At 41.9% G+C, this 12,046-nt stretch overlaps 1 protein-coding gene across 1 annotated transcript; it reads right to left on the minus strand.

Annotated features, from left to right (window-relative positions):
* Positions 1-925: 925 nt before the first annotated feature.
* LOC123990600 (heat shock protein HSP 90-beta-like) lies at positions 926-7,465 on the minus strand. Its single transcript, XM_046291233.1, has 12 exons — positions 7,309-7,465; positions 5,626-5,769; positions 5,310-5,516; positions 5,056-5,215; positions 4,752-4,885; positions 4,295-4,609; positions 3,947-4,112; positions 3,398-3,588; positions 2,804-2,951; positions 2,435-2,703; positions 1,563-1,896; positions 926-1,453 (listed from the first exon to the last, which is right to left on the minus strand). The coding sequence occupies exons 2-12, from the start codon at positions 5,767-5,769 to the stop codon at positions 1,341-1,343; spliced, it is 2,181 nt and encodes a 726-aa protein (XP_046147189.1). The 5' UTR covers positions 7,309-7,465; the 3' UTR covers positions 926-1,340.
* Between the last annotated feature and the right edge of the window lie 4,581 nt (positions 7,466-12,046).

Consider the following 12,046-nt stretch of genomic DNA (forward strand, 5'->3'; position numbering starts at 1 on the left):
GAACTGTAAGACAAAGGCTGTAATGTATTATTCCAGCCCAGGTCCTTCTGTAGCTCAGTTGGTAGAGCATGGCGCTTGTAACGCCAGGGTAGTGGGTTCAATTCCCGGGACCACCCATACGTAGAATGTATGCACACATGACTGTAAGTCGCTTTGGATAAAAGCGTCTGCTAAATGGCATATATAAAATATATTTGCCACTAGATGGCAGTGTATGTGCAAAGTGACAGACCCAAAGAACCATTGCATCAAGACTGCCCAAATATGCCTAATGTTCAAAATTGTGCACTACAATAGCATGGTATTCTTTCACTGTAAATTGGACAGTGCTGTTAGATTTACTAAAATAAGTTCTGCCAATATCAGCTGTCGGTCCTGGGAAATTCATTACTTACCTCATGCTAATCACATTAGTTTACCAAGCCCGAAGAAGTTTGAAAAAAAAGTTAACAATTTTATCCCATCAGAACCCAATGCTTGTTATATGTCTAAACCATTGAGACCAGTGTTACCTATAATTTTGATATCATGGCTGGTCAGTTGTAGTTAGCAGTCTGAATTTTAATGGTTGCATTTCTCTAGCCTCAACTTAAAGGCAAAGAGGGTTGTTCACTAATGAACAACCTCTAAATCATAATCGCCAGCATCTGTTCTGTAGTCAAGAAAATATTCCATTAGAAGTATGCCAAAATTAAGCCAGTTTGCCTGTGCTCCCCTAAATTAAAATATTTTTTAAAAATCTCCCTTGATATGTGCAGTAGTTTAGACTAGTGTAAATGCTTTTTGTTAAACCAAGCACTTAGTGAAACAGTGACATTTAGTGGTTGAACTGGGGATCAGACATTAATTGCTCCTCATTTAAAACACTACCCTGCAGGTACAGTTTCTAATGTTTTAAGAACAAAGTAGTCCAGACAGCAAAATAGAACGTTTAAGGTATTACATCTTTTAATTTCTGCAAAACAAAGACTGAATACAGACAGGTCTGGACTCAGGCAAAGGAACCTTGCAGTCAACTCTCCATGCAGCGTGCATGTTATGTTGCACATGAGAACCAACCCAACACCGTGTCAGTAATGGAATGTTTCATTTCCCATTGTTCACACACATCTACCAGTCCAATATTTAAAACTCAGTGCAACAGGGTACTGTTTTTTCCAGATGCGTTGCCCACCATTAACTATTACATACAGCTTGTACAACAAATGAACCGCATTTCTAGAATTAAGACTTTTGATACCATAAAGGACACTGACCAGGTTACCCATTTAAAAAAAGGGCAAATAAACATGTTCGATTGGAAAACGTGAGGCTATATAAGGAGTAGATTTACGTGGTATTTAATCCACTTCCTCCATGCGTGATGCATCATCGTCTCCCTCTAGAGGTGGGATCTCATCTGGGGCAGGTGCGGAGGTGGGCTCCTCAGGGATCACTTCGTCATCATCGATTCCTGGAGGGGAAGGGACATTAGTTCAGCATACATTTCCATTATAATCAACTAAGATTACCTTTATTAATGACCTTCATTTTCCCCCTCCCACAGTTGAGTGCATCCTCACCCAGGCCCAGCTTGATCATCCTGTAGATACGGTTGGAGTGAGTTTGAGGGTCATCCAGGCTGAAGCCAGAGGAGAGCAGAGCAGTCTCGAAAAGCAGGATTACCAGGTCCTTCACCGCCTTGTCGTTCTTGTCCAGGTCAGCCTTCTGCCTCAGGGTCTCCACAATGGGGTGGTCTGGGTTGATCTCCAGGTGTTTCTTGGCCATCATGTAGCCCATGGTGGAGTTGTCCCTCAGGGCCTGCGCCTTCATGATCCTCTCCATGTTGGCCGTCCAGCCATACGTGCTGGTCACAATGCAGCAGGGCGACGACACCAGCCTGTTTGACACGGTCACCTGGGGGAACACCAAGCAGCGTTAGTTCACGTGGTAACAGCATGGGAGATTAGTTGGCAAGAACCAGTGCAGCCTAACTTAGTCAAGATGTTTTAAAATGGACAAAATCCAGTTAAATATCATGCAGTCTGGTTAGATATCACCCAAATGGCACATCAAAATTTAGTCAGAAATGCGCAAATTCTCAAGTCTGAATGATAGTGTTAGAATGTTATCGCCACACGCAATCACTGCTTAAAATTCACAACGTATTCTAGAGTCTCTGGGTAATGCCACACGAACACCTAGGGACAAACTACAGCATTCCCACTCAAGTCAATGCCAAAGTGATCAGCGTCACAACAAACCACGGGAGCCCAACAGGACCACCTCAGACTACATGGACTCACCGGGCGCAATATTAACTAATGATGAACTAGGGCACCTGTTCACAACCAGAAATACAAGGTAAATCATCAACTGTGGCATTCTAAAATAGAGCAAATACCAGAAATTCATTAAATAATTTCCAAAATCATAAGTTGGTCCAGTAACCTACCTTCTCTACTTTCTTGTCCAGGATCTCCTTCATGAGCTTGCAGAGGTTCTCAAACTTTGTCTTGTCCTCATCCATCTTCTTCTTCTCCTCCTCATCCTCCGGCAGCTCCAGGCCCTCCTTGGTCACGGAGACCAGGGTCTTTCCGTCAAACTCCTTCAGCTGCTGGACACAGTACTCGTCAATGGGCTCCGTCATGTACAGGACCTCAAATCCTCGCTTGCGCACGCGCTCCACAAAAGCAGAGTTGGCCACCTGGTCCTTGCTCTCACCTAAAAAACAAAAGAAAGTGTCATACAACTTCAACGATTCACTGTCTGCCCCTGGGTATGGGGCTCTCTATATTGGGGATAAATGGCTAACTAGACCCACCAGTGATGTAATAGATGGATTTCTGGTTGTCCTTCATGCGGGTGAGGTACTCCGTGAGGGAGGTCAGCTCGTCTCCCGACTGAGAGCTGTGGTAGCGCAGCAGCTCCGACAGCTTCTTGCGGTTCTGTGAGTCCTCGTGGATGCCCAGCTGTAGAGAAACAATGACCATTAGTATAATCTGGTAGTCAATAAGAGGCCATTAGATATTAACCTACTGCCCGGGGAAGTTATGCACTCATTTAGCTTATGGAACTTTGTGGGTCCTGAAGCCAGTCTAAATATTATCAATGGTTCTAAAAACACTAGGCTGGCTCCTGTTTGGAATGCAGTACAGCAACAAGCCCTACAGGGTATGGGTAGCAAGATCACACTATTGCCATTAAGAACAGGACAAGACATTAACTACATTGCTAAAAAGGAATCTACTCTAGGTAAGCGTTTGTTTAATACCCAGTGTGGTACACCTGATTCACTGAAGAACACCAAATGACAGCAATTGCAGGAGAGGACAAGTTGAGTTATTGGTAGCAAAACAATTTCAGTTCAAAAGACAATCAGAATGGTTCTCAAGTCCATACCCATATCCTGACATACCTTGAGGTTCTTGGAGAAGCCATCATAGAACTTGTTGTAGTTCTCCCTGTCCTCTGCCAGCTCGCCGAACAGCTCCATACACTTCTTGACGATGTTCTTGCGGATCACCTTGAGGATCTTGCTCTGCTGCAGCATCTCTCGGGAGATGTTCAAGGGGAGATCCTCAGAGTCTACCACACCACGCACAAAATCTGCAGGGGGGGGGGGCACAGACACATGATTTTCCCTTTTATAGCACATCAATATAGAAATAACCTCAGTGTGTGTAAAACACACTAATATACATCATATGATGGCTAAAGAGAACAGACTAGTAGCCAACTATTTCAGAGTAGCATTGTCAGCCCTTGCCATTAGCCTGTGAAAAAAAAACATTAATGAGACAGTGCTGCCTTTACATTCAGTGGCCCTGCAATAGCCTGTGGCCAGAGGTATTTGCATTACAGAAACCACTGACCATTTAAGAACTTAAACATATCCCAGGGGACAAAATGGCAGCCATTTTGGATCTCCAAGGCTGAAAAAGACATGAAGACTGGGTTTACTTACTCAGGTACTCCGGGATGAGCTCCTCACAGCTGTCCATGATGAAGACCCTCCTGACATACAGCTTGATGTTGTTCTTCTTCTTCTTGTTCTCAAAGAGGTCGAAGGGTGCGCGGCGGGGGATAAAGAGGAGAGCACGGAACTCCAGCTGGCCCTCCACTGAAAAGTGCTGCAGAAGGAAAGACGCAGGAGAGTTAAATATACTCACATCACCATACCCCGTTCTCAGATCTGTGTGCTTATAGTTATTCCCACAGACCACAGGAGTTGGCTACACGAACAGATCTGGGACCAGGCCAACCACAGGAAACCATTTTGATTGTCGCAATTTATAAATTTCAATGTTCGTACCTTGACAGCCAGGTGTTCCTCCCAGTCGTTGGTCAGGCTCTTGTAGAACTCTCCGTACTCCTCCATGGTGATGTCGTCAGGGTTTCTGGTCCAAATGGGCTTGGTCTTGTTCAGCTCCTCCTGGTCAATGTACTTCTCCTTGATCTTCTTGGTCTTTTTCTTGTCCTTGTCTTTGGAGTCCTCCTCATCATCAGAGCCCACATCCTCAATCTTGGGCTTGTCCTCTGCCTCCTTCTCCTCTTTCTCCTCTTTCTCCGCCTTCTCCTCCTCCTCAGCCTCATCGTCACTGATCTCCTTTTCACGCTCCTTCTCAACCTGCACAAAGATAAGCAATTTAGTTTGAATCATTCAATAAAAATATATAAAATAAACTTTCCCTTACTACTGTATCCTCAGCCACACCTACAGAAAGTAGTCACTAATTACACTTGTCAAATACTTCCATACATATACTTACGAAGAGGGTGATGGGATATCCAATGAACTGAGAGTGCTTCTTGACCACCTCCTTGACCCTCTTCTCCTCAACATACTCCGTCTGGTCCTCCTTCATGTGCAGAATCACCTTAGTTCCACGCAACATGGGCTCCCCTGGAAATTAATTACACCATACCAATCCATTTATCAATTTCGTCACCACAATACACATAGTGTAACACTTAATCCACTATACTGTATAAAAACGCAGATGTACTTTGTTTCTCATTTTTCGGTTGTGCGCAACGCCCCCGAACCCAGCTTTCATTGAATGGGACACATACCAGTGTCGACCTTGACTGTGAAGGAGCCTCCGGCTGAGGACTCCCAGATGTACTGCTCATCATCGTTGTGCTTAGTGATGACAGTCACCCTCTCGGCCACTAGGTAGGCAGAGTAGAAACCCACGCCAAACTGCCCAATCATGGAGATGTCAGCTCCAGCCTAGCAAAGAGGGAAATAATTAATCACAACATGTTCTCTCCCTGTATAGCATTTGAATGCATATGCAAATATTTCTGTAATCCAATAGACATACCTGCAGGGCCTCCATGAAGGCCTTGGTGCCAGACTTCGCAATGGTTCCCAGGTTGTTGATGAGGTCAGCTTTGGTCATGCCAATTCCAGTGTCGATAAGGGTCAGGGTGCGCTCCTCCACGTTGGGGATGACGTCAATCTTCAGTTCCTTGCCGTTGTCCAGCTTGGTGGGGTCCGTCAGACTTTCGTATCGGATTTTGTCCAAAGCCTGAAAGACATTGAACGAAGTAAATGTCAGCATCAAAAATATCACTAAGTCCAAAGAGGGGTGTTTTATAACATATTCAACATGGGGCCAAACGCCAACCTTCACTTACATCAGATGCATTGGAAATCAACTCCCTGAGGAAGATTTCCTTGTTGGAATAAAAGGTGTTGATGATCAGGGACATGAGCTGAGCGATCTCTGCCTGGAAGGCAAAGGTCTCAGCCTCCTCCTCTTGGCGCATTTCTTCAGGCATCTGGGGGCAAAAGCAGCAATGTTATGAAATATGAAAAACACACAAATATAGGAAGTACAGATTTAAATTAAATGCATATTCTAGTGCCATTAGTAACAAGGAGAGTTCATTGCCTTCAGTGCAAATGAGTAATTTAACACCTCCATAGTAGTCCTCAAATCTAACGGGGTTAATGGCCATGCCAATTTGACTGCATTATTCACTTAAATGCCTCAATACAAGAAATGCCAATTTGGGAATTAACAAGTGTCCTCTACAAATAGTCCCATTTCATGGGGCTCTCGAAGGCACTGCTCTTCAGCGCTTGAGGCGTCACGACAGACAACCTGGTTCGAATACAGGTTGCATCACAAGCCGTAATTGGGAGTCCCATAAGGCGGTGCACATTTGGCTTAGCCTCGTCCAAATCTGGCGTAGGCCGTCATTGTGACAAGGAATTTGCTCTTAACTGGACTTGCCTAGCTGAAAAAGAGTTACATTTTTTAATTTAAATTCATCGTGATTAACCAACTACTGGAGGTTGAGGAACTAGCAGCCAACATGGCGACATACAGGAGACAATAGACGTTGCCAGCACGTGTTTCACAAATTCGGTGGAAGGATTTCAGGAAATGCATAAAGAATTCTACTCCAAATTGACTTCCAGTACGTTGACCGAAATTGAATTAGTCCGCACGTGGATATCGACTCGCTAATATCAAAGGTGACGACGATTCCGCAGTGCTAGAAATGCACGAGTTAGTAGCTAATGTTAGCTAGCGTACCGTCTCGCGAAGTCATGCTGCCTGTGTCCGCAATGTACAATTCACGTTACTGGAGTCATAAAGGACAAGGTCAACCATTGCACACAATGTTTAACTACATTCAGAAGGTGCATGGCACAACCAATGGCAACTTCAGGGCAGGTCAAATGGCCACTAAACTGACTGCAACAATTTGTAAAGTATCAGAAACCATGCAGGTGTAGCTAGCTAACGTTACCCAGTGCCAGCTAACCGTAGCTGCATTGGCCAGACGGAAAACGAAAGCTAGCAAATGGCTGCTGACCGAAACGTTGACAGTCGTTAGTTCGATAGACAATCCTGTTATCGTCAAGTTCTACGCCGATTTAACGTTACCAAGTTAAAATTATAGTTAAAAGTCACGTTAGCCTCGAAATGTGCTTCTCCAAAAGTTAACCAATCTAGCTAACTTCCGTTAGTACACACCGAGGACGAATGAGACAGAGCCAGGTGTGGTGAGACGAATGAGTGGGGACTCAAAAATTGCCGCAATATGTGGATATCGGTTAGATAATTTAGTATACAAGTAATAATACGAATTTAATCATATAACTACGCAAAATGTAGCAGACGAATGTAAACTAGCTACAGTAACGTCAGTTACTGAATCGAACATTCTCGACTGATGGATGCCGGACCAAGCCAGAGATGCTAACGCGTTACGATAGACAAAAATAATACTTCAGTTGAGCAGTGATTTGATAATTCAAACTATGAGTACATGGCTGCGTTTAAGAGTTAAGACGTAAATATATACCTTTATTTGTTCCGTTGACTTCTCTTGAATAAAATGCTGCCAATATCTCAAGTCCCCTCTGCTCTCTGACGCAGGAAAATAGAAAGGGATTTCCTTTTAAAAGACCGATATCTTTATACCCTCTTGTGTGTTTGATTGTGCGGATGTATCCATCCGCAGCTGTGTTGTTGCGGCATCTTTGGGTGCAGCATCTCCAACAATTATGAAGGAACCAAACACTTAAGTTAAATTGCATGTAAATGCTTGTCACGTTAAAATAAATATGAATAACTTAATTGAAGTGATAGTTATTTTTTCCTTTTCTTTCATAATGATCTTCATCCATTTCCATCACGAAATAGCTACATAGACTGTGAGTTAACCTTGTATACTCACTGACATTTGTATTTATATTTGTGTCTTTATGCACTCACAGGGCCCTGCACACTCACTCCATCTGCTCACTCACATACATTTAGACTGACTCCATGCACACCCACTTACATACAAGCTGCTGCTATGTTTATCTTAAATCCTGATTCCTAGTCACTTTACCCCTATACATATCTACCTCTATCACTCCAGTATCCCTGCACATTGTACATATGGTATTGGAATTTACCCTGTCTATAGTACACGTACTTATTGTGTTCTTCAAATTTGTTATGTCTCGTGTTTTTTTCTCTAGTATTACATTGTTATTGATTATTGCATTGTTGGGTTTTGAGTTTGCAAGAAAGGCATTTAACTGTACTTGTGCATGTGACATTAAAACTTGAGACTTGAATTGCCTCTGCATTCTCAAGCGTGTGGAATATTTTGTAAATGATCTGAAATATATTTAGGAAAGGCTATTGACGTGGTAGGGAATAGATATATAGTTGTTTGAACTGACGGTTTTTGAGTTTTGATTACATGGCACGATGACAGACTACAGCTTTATTCAAAGCAAATATTTAACATTTAGTTGTGGACACTGTGAATGGGGAAACATATATGATTTGAAACCATAATGTCACATTTTGTATCAATCGGACAGTGGAGTAAGAAATTGCCGCAAATTAAAATGTATACAAATGTAGAAATGATGGGTCTTTTTCCTCTCACGGAAGAATATCAGTCAGCTCTTTTGGGTGTACTTCGTTTTTTCCAGCACTTTCCATGAAAAACCCGCCTACAAAGTGACGTCACGTGCGTGTCAAACGCAGTCCTCACCGCACAGATGTCGCGCCCATTGGTCGCGTCGTAGAGCAGGCTACTCGGATTACCACAAATGAGCCACAAACTGTTCAAACACAGACAAATACTATGGTAACCAAATTCTAACATACATGAATACAGGGAGCTATGCCTTTTCTACAATTAAAAGACATTGCTGTCACCTTCAGCTCATTGCTGAAGGTGACAGACAAATAATGTAAAGGAAGCAGTGGTGTGGTGGAGGCTATACGCAGGTATAGTATATGCCGTATACTGTACCCACTTTTTTTCAGTGGGCATTGTTTATACTCACTTTTTAATCCACGGATGCGTATCAAAGTAGTGTAGCGGAGGTATATGCCGTGTCAATGATGCATTTACAGTCAAAGACAGACAGAAACTGCTTCTTCAATATAAATCCCCGATCACACTTATAGGTGGGTTGCAACCCAGTCTCTCATTAAGTGTGTACTATATGTCAAAAAATAAGCACAATGTTTGTATGCACTAATAGCAGAAATGTATGGCGCAATAACACCAGATACCTCTGATGCCACGCCCCTTCTGAATCTCTAAACTCGATGCGCCCTGAGTTTGTGCAATAAATACAAATAAACAAATGCTTATTTGGTTGAAGCTAGCTATTTTATAGTGAGAACGATGTAAATTATTGGACAATACATTACACAATCTAGTATATTTTCTGTATTTCGGCCCGCATAATTCTAAATAATATATTTCAATCAGTTATGTATATTCGTTCATCTTGTAGACAGGAAGTGATATTTATTCGCCCTGGCCAACAGTCGCTTGTATGCTAACGTTAGCTTTTTGGTTCCCGCCGGTTGCAACCCCAGTGAACATTGGACATTTTTAGCTAGCTGCTCGCCGTTATTAATTATGTAAAAAGACAATCAATAATATCAATCGTGTCAGCACATGGAAATACTTTTTAGCGAATTATTTAAGGTATTTATTTAATGATTTAAAAGTGTCTGGCAGTGACAGACTGTGAAACTCAATCGCATGATTTCGTAGCACCGGAACTGACGTTTTATCATTTCTACCGGAACTGACCTTTGTGTTCGTTCTTATTACACCTGTGTTTGTGTTGAATACGCACCCAATTTAAACAATTTCTCTGCACAGAATACATAACAGAATAAATAATTTTGTCTTTTAATTAGATCTTTGATGGAGTAGCTAGTTTATTTATGGCCTGTGTGTGTGTCCCATATACATTATTACATAGCTACACAGGTGTCTGCACATTTTAAACCATAAGCTGTATTTATCTTTTTGCTGTCTGTATACCAAATTGTATAAATATGAATACACCTAGTTCATAAATAATAATACCAGCTTTGTTCGATCCTGAGATGTTAATGAATTAAAGCAGATAATTAACAAAAACATTTGAGCGTTAACTGTGGAAGCTTTGTCTTTTGCACAATATAACGCAGTTCCCACAATAATGAAAACCAACCATCCACAATGTATACCAATTTACTTCTACCATGTGTGAATCTACTATTATATATTTGATTGTGTTTCACAGTATATGATCACACATTTTGGTTTTAAAAAATTATACGTTAACATACAATAATGTTTATTTTCTTGTTTTTATTTACATTTTTTATATATATATTTTTTACTTCAGTTTATTTTAGTAAGTACTTTCGTAACACTTATTTTTCTTAAAACTGCATTGTTGGTCAAGGGCTTGTGTATTTTTACATTTTTTATTTAACTAGGCCAGTCAGTTAAGAACAAATTCTTATTTAAAAAGACGGCCAAACCCGGACCAATTGTGCGCCGCCCTATGTGACTCCCAATCACGGCCGGATGTGATACAGCCTGGAATCAAACCAGGAACTGTAGGGTCGCCTCTTGCACTGAGATGCAGTGCCTTATACCACTGTGCCACTCAGGAGCCCAAGTAAGCATTTCACTGTAGCTCTACACCTATTGTATTCAGCACATGTGACAAATACAATTTGATTTCATGTTCAACCAAATAGAGAAATGAGCTTGAGCAAAAGAGCGCGATGCGGCACGGGTGGCATTTGAGGAGGCTCTTTGGGAAAGCTATCGCACAGCATTATATTTTCAACATGTAGTTATATTTATTTCCTTTTCCCCAGTATATTTTTACGGTAAATTAAATTGTGGGTACATCAAAATCAAATCACATTTTATTGGTCAAATACACACGTGTTTAGCAGATGTTATTGCCAGTGTAGTGAAATACTTGTGCTTATAGCTCCGACAGTGCAGTAATATCTAACAATTTCACAACAAATACCTAATACACACAAATCTAAGTAAAGGAATGGAATTAAGAATATATAAATATATGGATGAGCAATGTCAGAGTGACAGACTAAGATACAGTAGATAGTATAGAATACAGTATGAGATGAGTAATGCAAGACATGTAAACATTATTAAAGTGACTAGTGTTCCATGTATTAAATTGGCCAAAGATTTCTAGTCTGTGTATGTAGGCAGCAGCCTCTCTGTGCTATTGATGGCTATTTAACAGTCTGATGGCCTTGAGATATAAGCTGTTTTTCAGTCTCTTGGTCCCAGCTTTGATGCACCTAAACTGACCTTGCCTTCTGGATGGTAGCGGGGTGAACAGGCAGTGGCTTGGGTGGTTGTTGTCCTTGATGATCTTTTTGGCCTTCCTGTGCTGTAGGTGTCCTGGAGGGCAGGCAGTGTGTCCCCGGTATTGCATTGTGCAGACCTCACTACCCTCCGGAGAGCCCTGTGGTTGTGGGCGGAGCAGTTGCCGTACCAGGCGGTGATACAGCCCGACAGGATGCGCTCAATTGTGCATCTGTAAAAGTTTGAGGGTTTTCGGTGACAAGCCCAACCACAATGTTATTGTGTTGTAATTCTAATCACAGACAGATTCGAGTTCTGTTTGATTTGAATAAATACTTTAGGATCAGAAGGAGTGGGCTGCAAAGCAACAGTCACCTGCTCCTGCCACTAGCCTTGCCTCTGACCAATGGAGAGAGAGGGACAGCAGAGGCAACATAATTCACAAAATACCTGGACAAAAAAGGTCTAAGAAGACCTCAAGACAAGGTAAGTGTTATGTCCTATTTAGTTGTGTGTTTGTTTACGCGTGCAAAGTGTAACCATTTTCTCTAATTACAGTGCCTTGCGAAAGTATTCGGCCCCCTTGAACTTTGCGACCTTTTGCCACATTTCAGGCTTCAAACATAAAGATATAAAACTGTGTTTTTTTTGTGAAGAATCAACAACAAGTGGGACACAAATCAAAAACTGAAAAATTGGGCGTGCAAAATTATTCAGCCCCCTTAAGTTAATACTTTGTAGCGCCACCTTTTGCTGCGATTACAGCTGTAATTCTCTTGGGGTATGTCTCTATCAGTTTTGCACATCGAGAGACTGAAATGTTTTCCCATTCCTCCTTGCAAAACAGCTCGAGCTCAGTGAGCTTGGATGGAGAGCATTTGTGAACAGCAGTTTTCAGTTCTTTCCACAGATTCTCGATTGGATTCAGGTCTGGACTTTGACTTGG

The sequence above is a fragment of the Oncorhynchus gorbuscha genome, linkage group LG12 (genome assembly GCF_021184085.1).
Source record: "Oncorhynchus gorbuscha isolate QuinsamMale2020 ecotype Even-year linkage group LG12, OgorEven_v1.0, whole genome shotgun sequence".
Lineage (NCBI taxonomy): Eukaryota > Metazoa > Chordata > Actinopteri > Salmoniformes > Salmonidae > Oncorhynchus > Oncorhynchus gorbuscha.

Coding starts and splice junctions, on each gene's coding strand:
- LOC123990600 (XM_046291233.1), bottom strand. CDS start 5,769: ATGCCTGAAGAAATGCGCCAAGAGGAGGAGGCTGAGACCTTTGCCTTC. Junction 3,589..3,946: donor GCTCATCCCGGAGTACCTGA/GTAAGTAAACCC, acceptor CCCCCCCTGCAG/ATTTTGTGCGTGGTGTGGTA. Junction 2,704..2,803: donor ATCCATCTATTACATCACTG/GTGGGTCTAGTT, acceptor TTTGTTTTTTAG/GTGAGAGCAAGGACCAGGTG.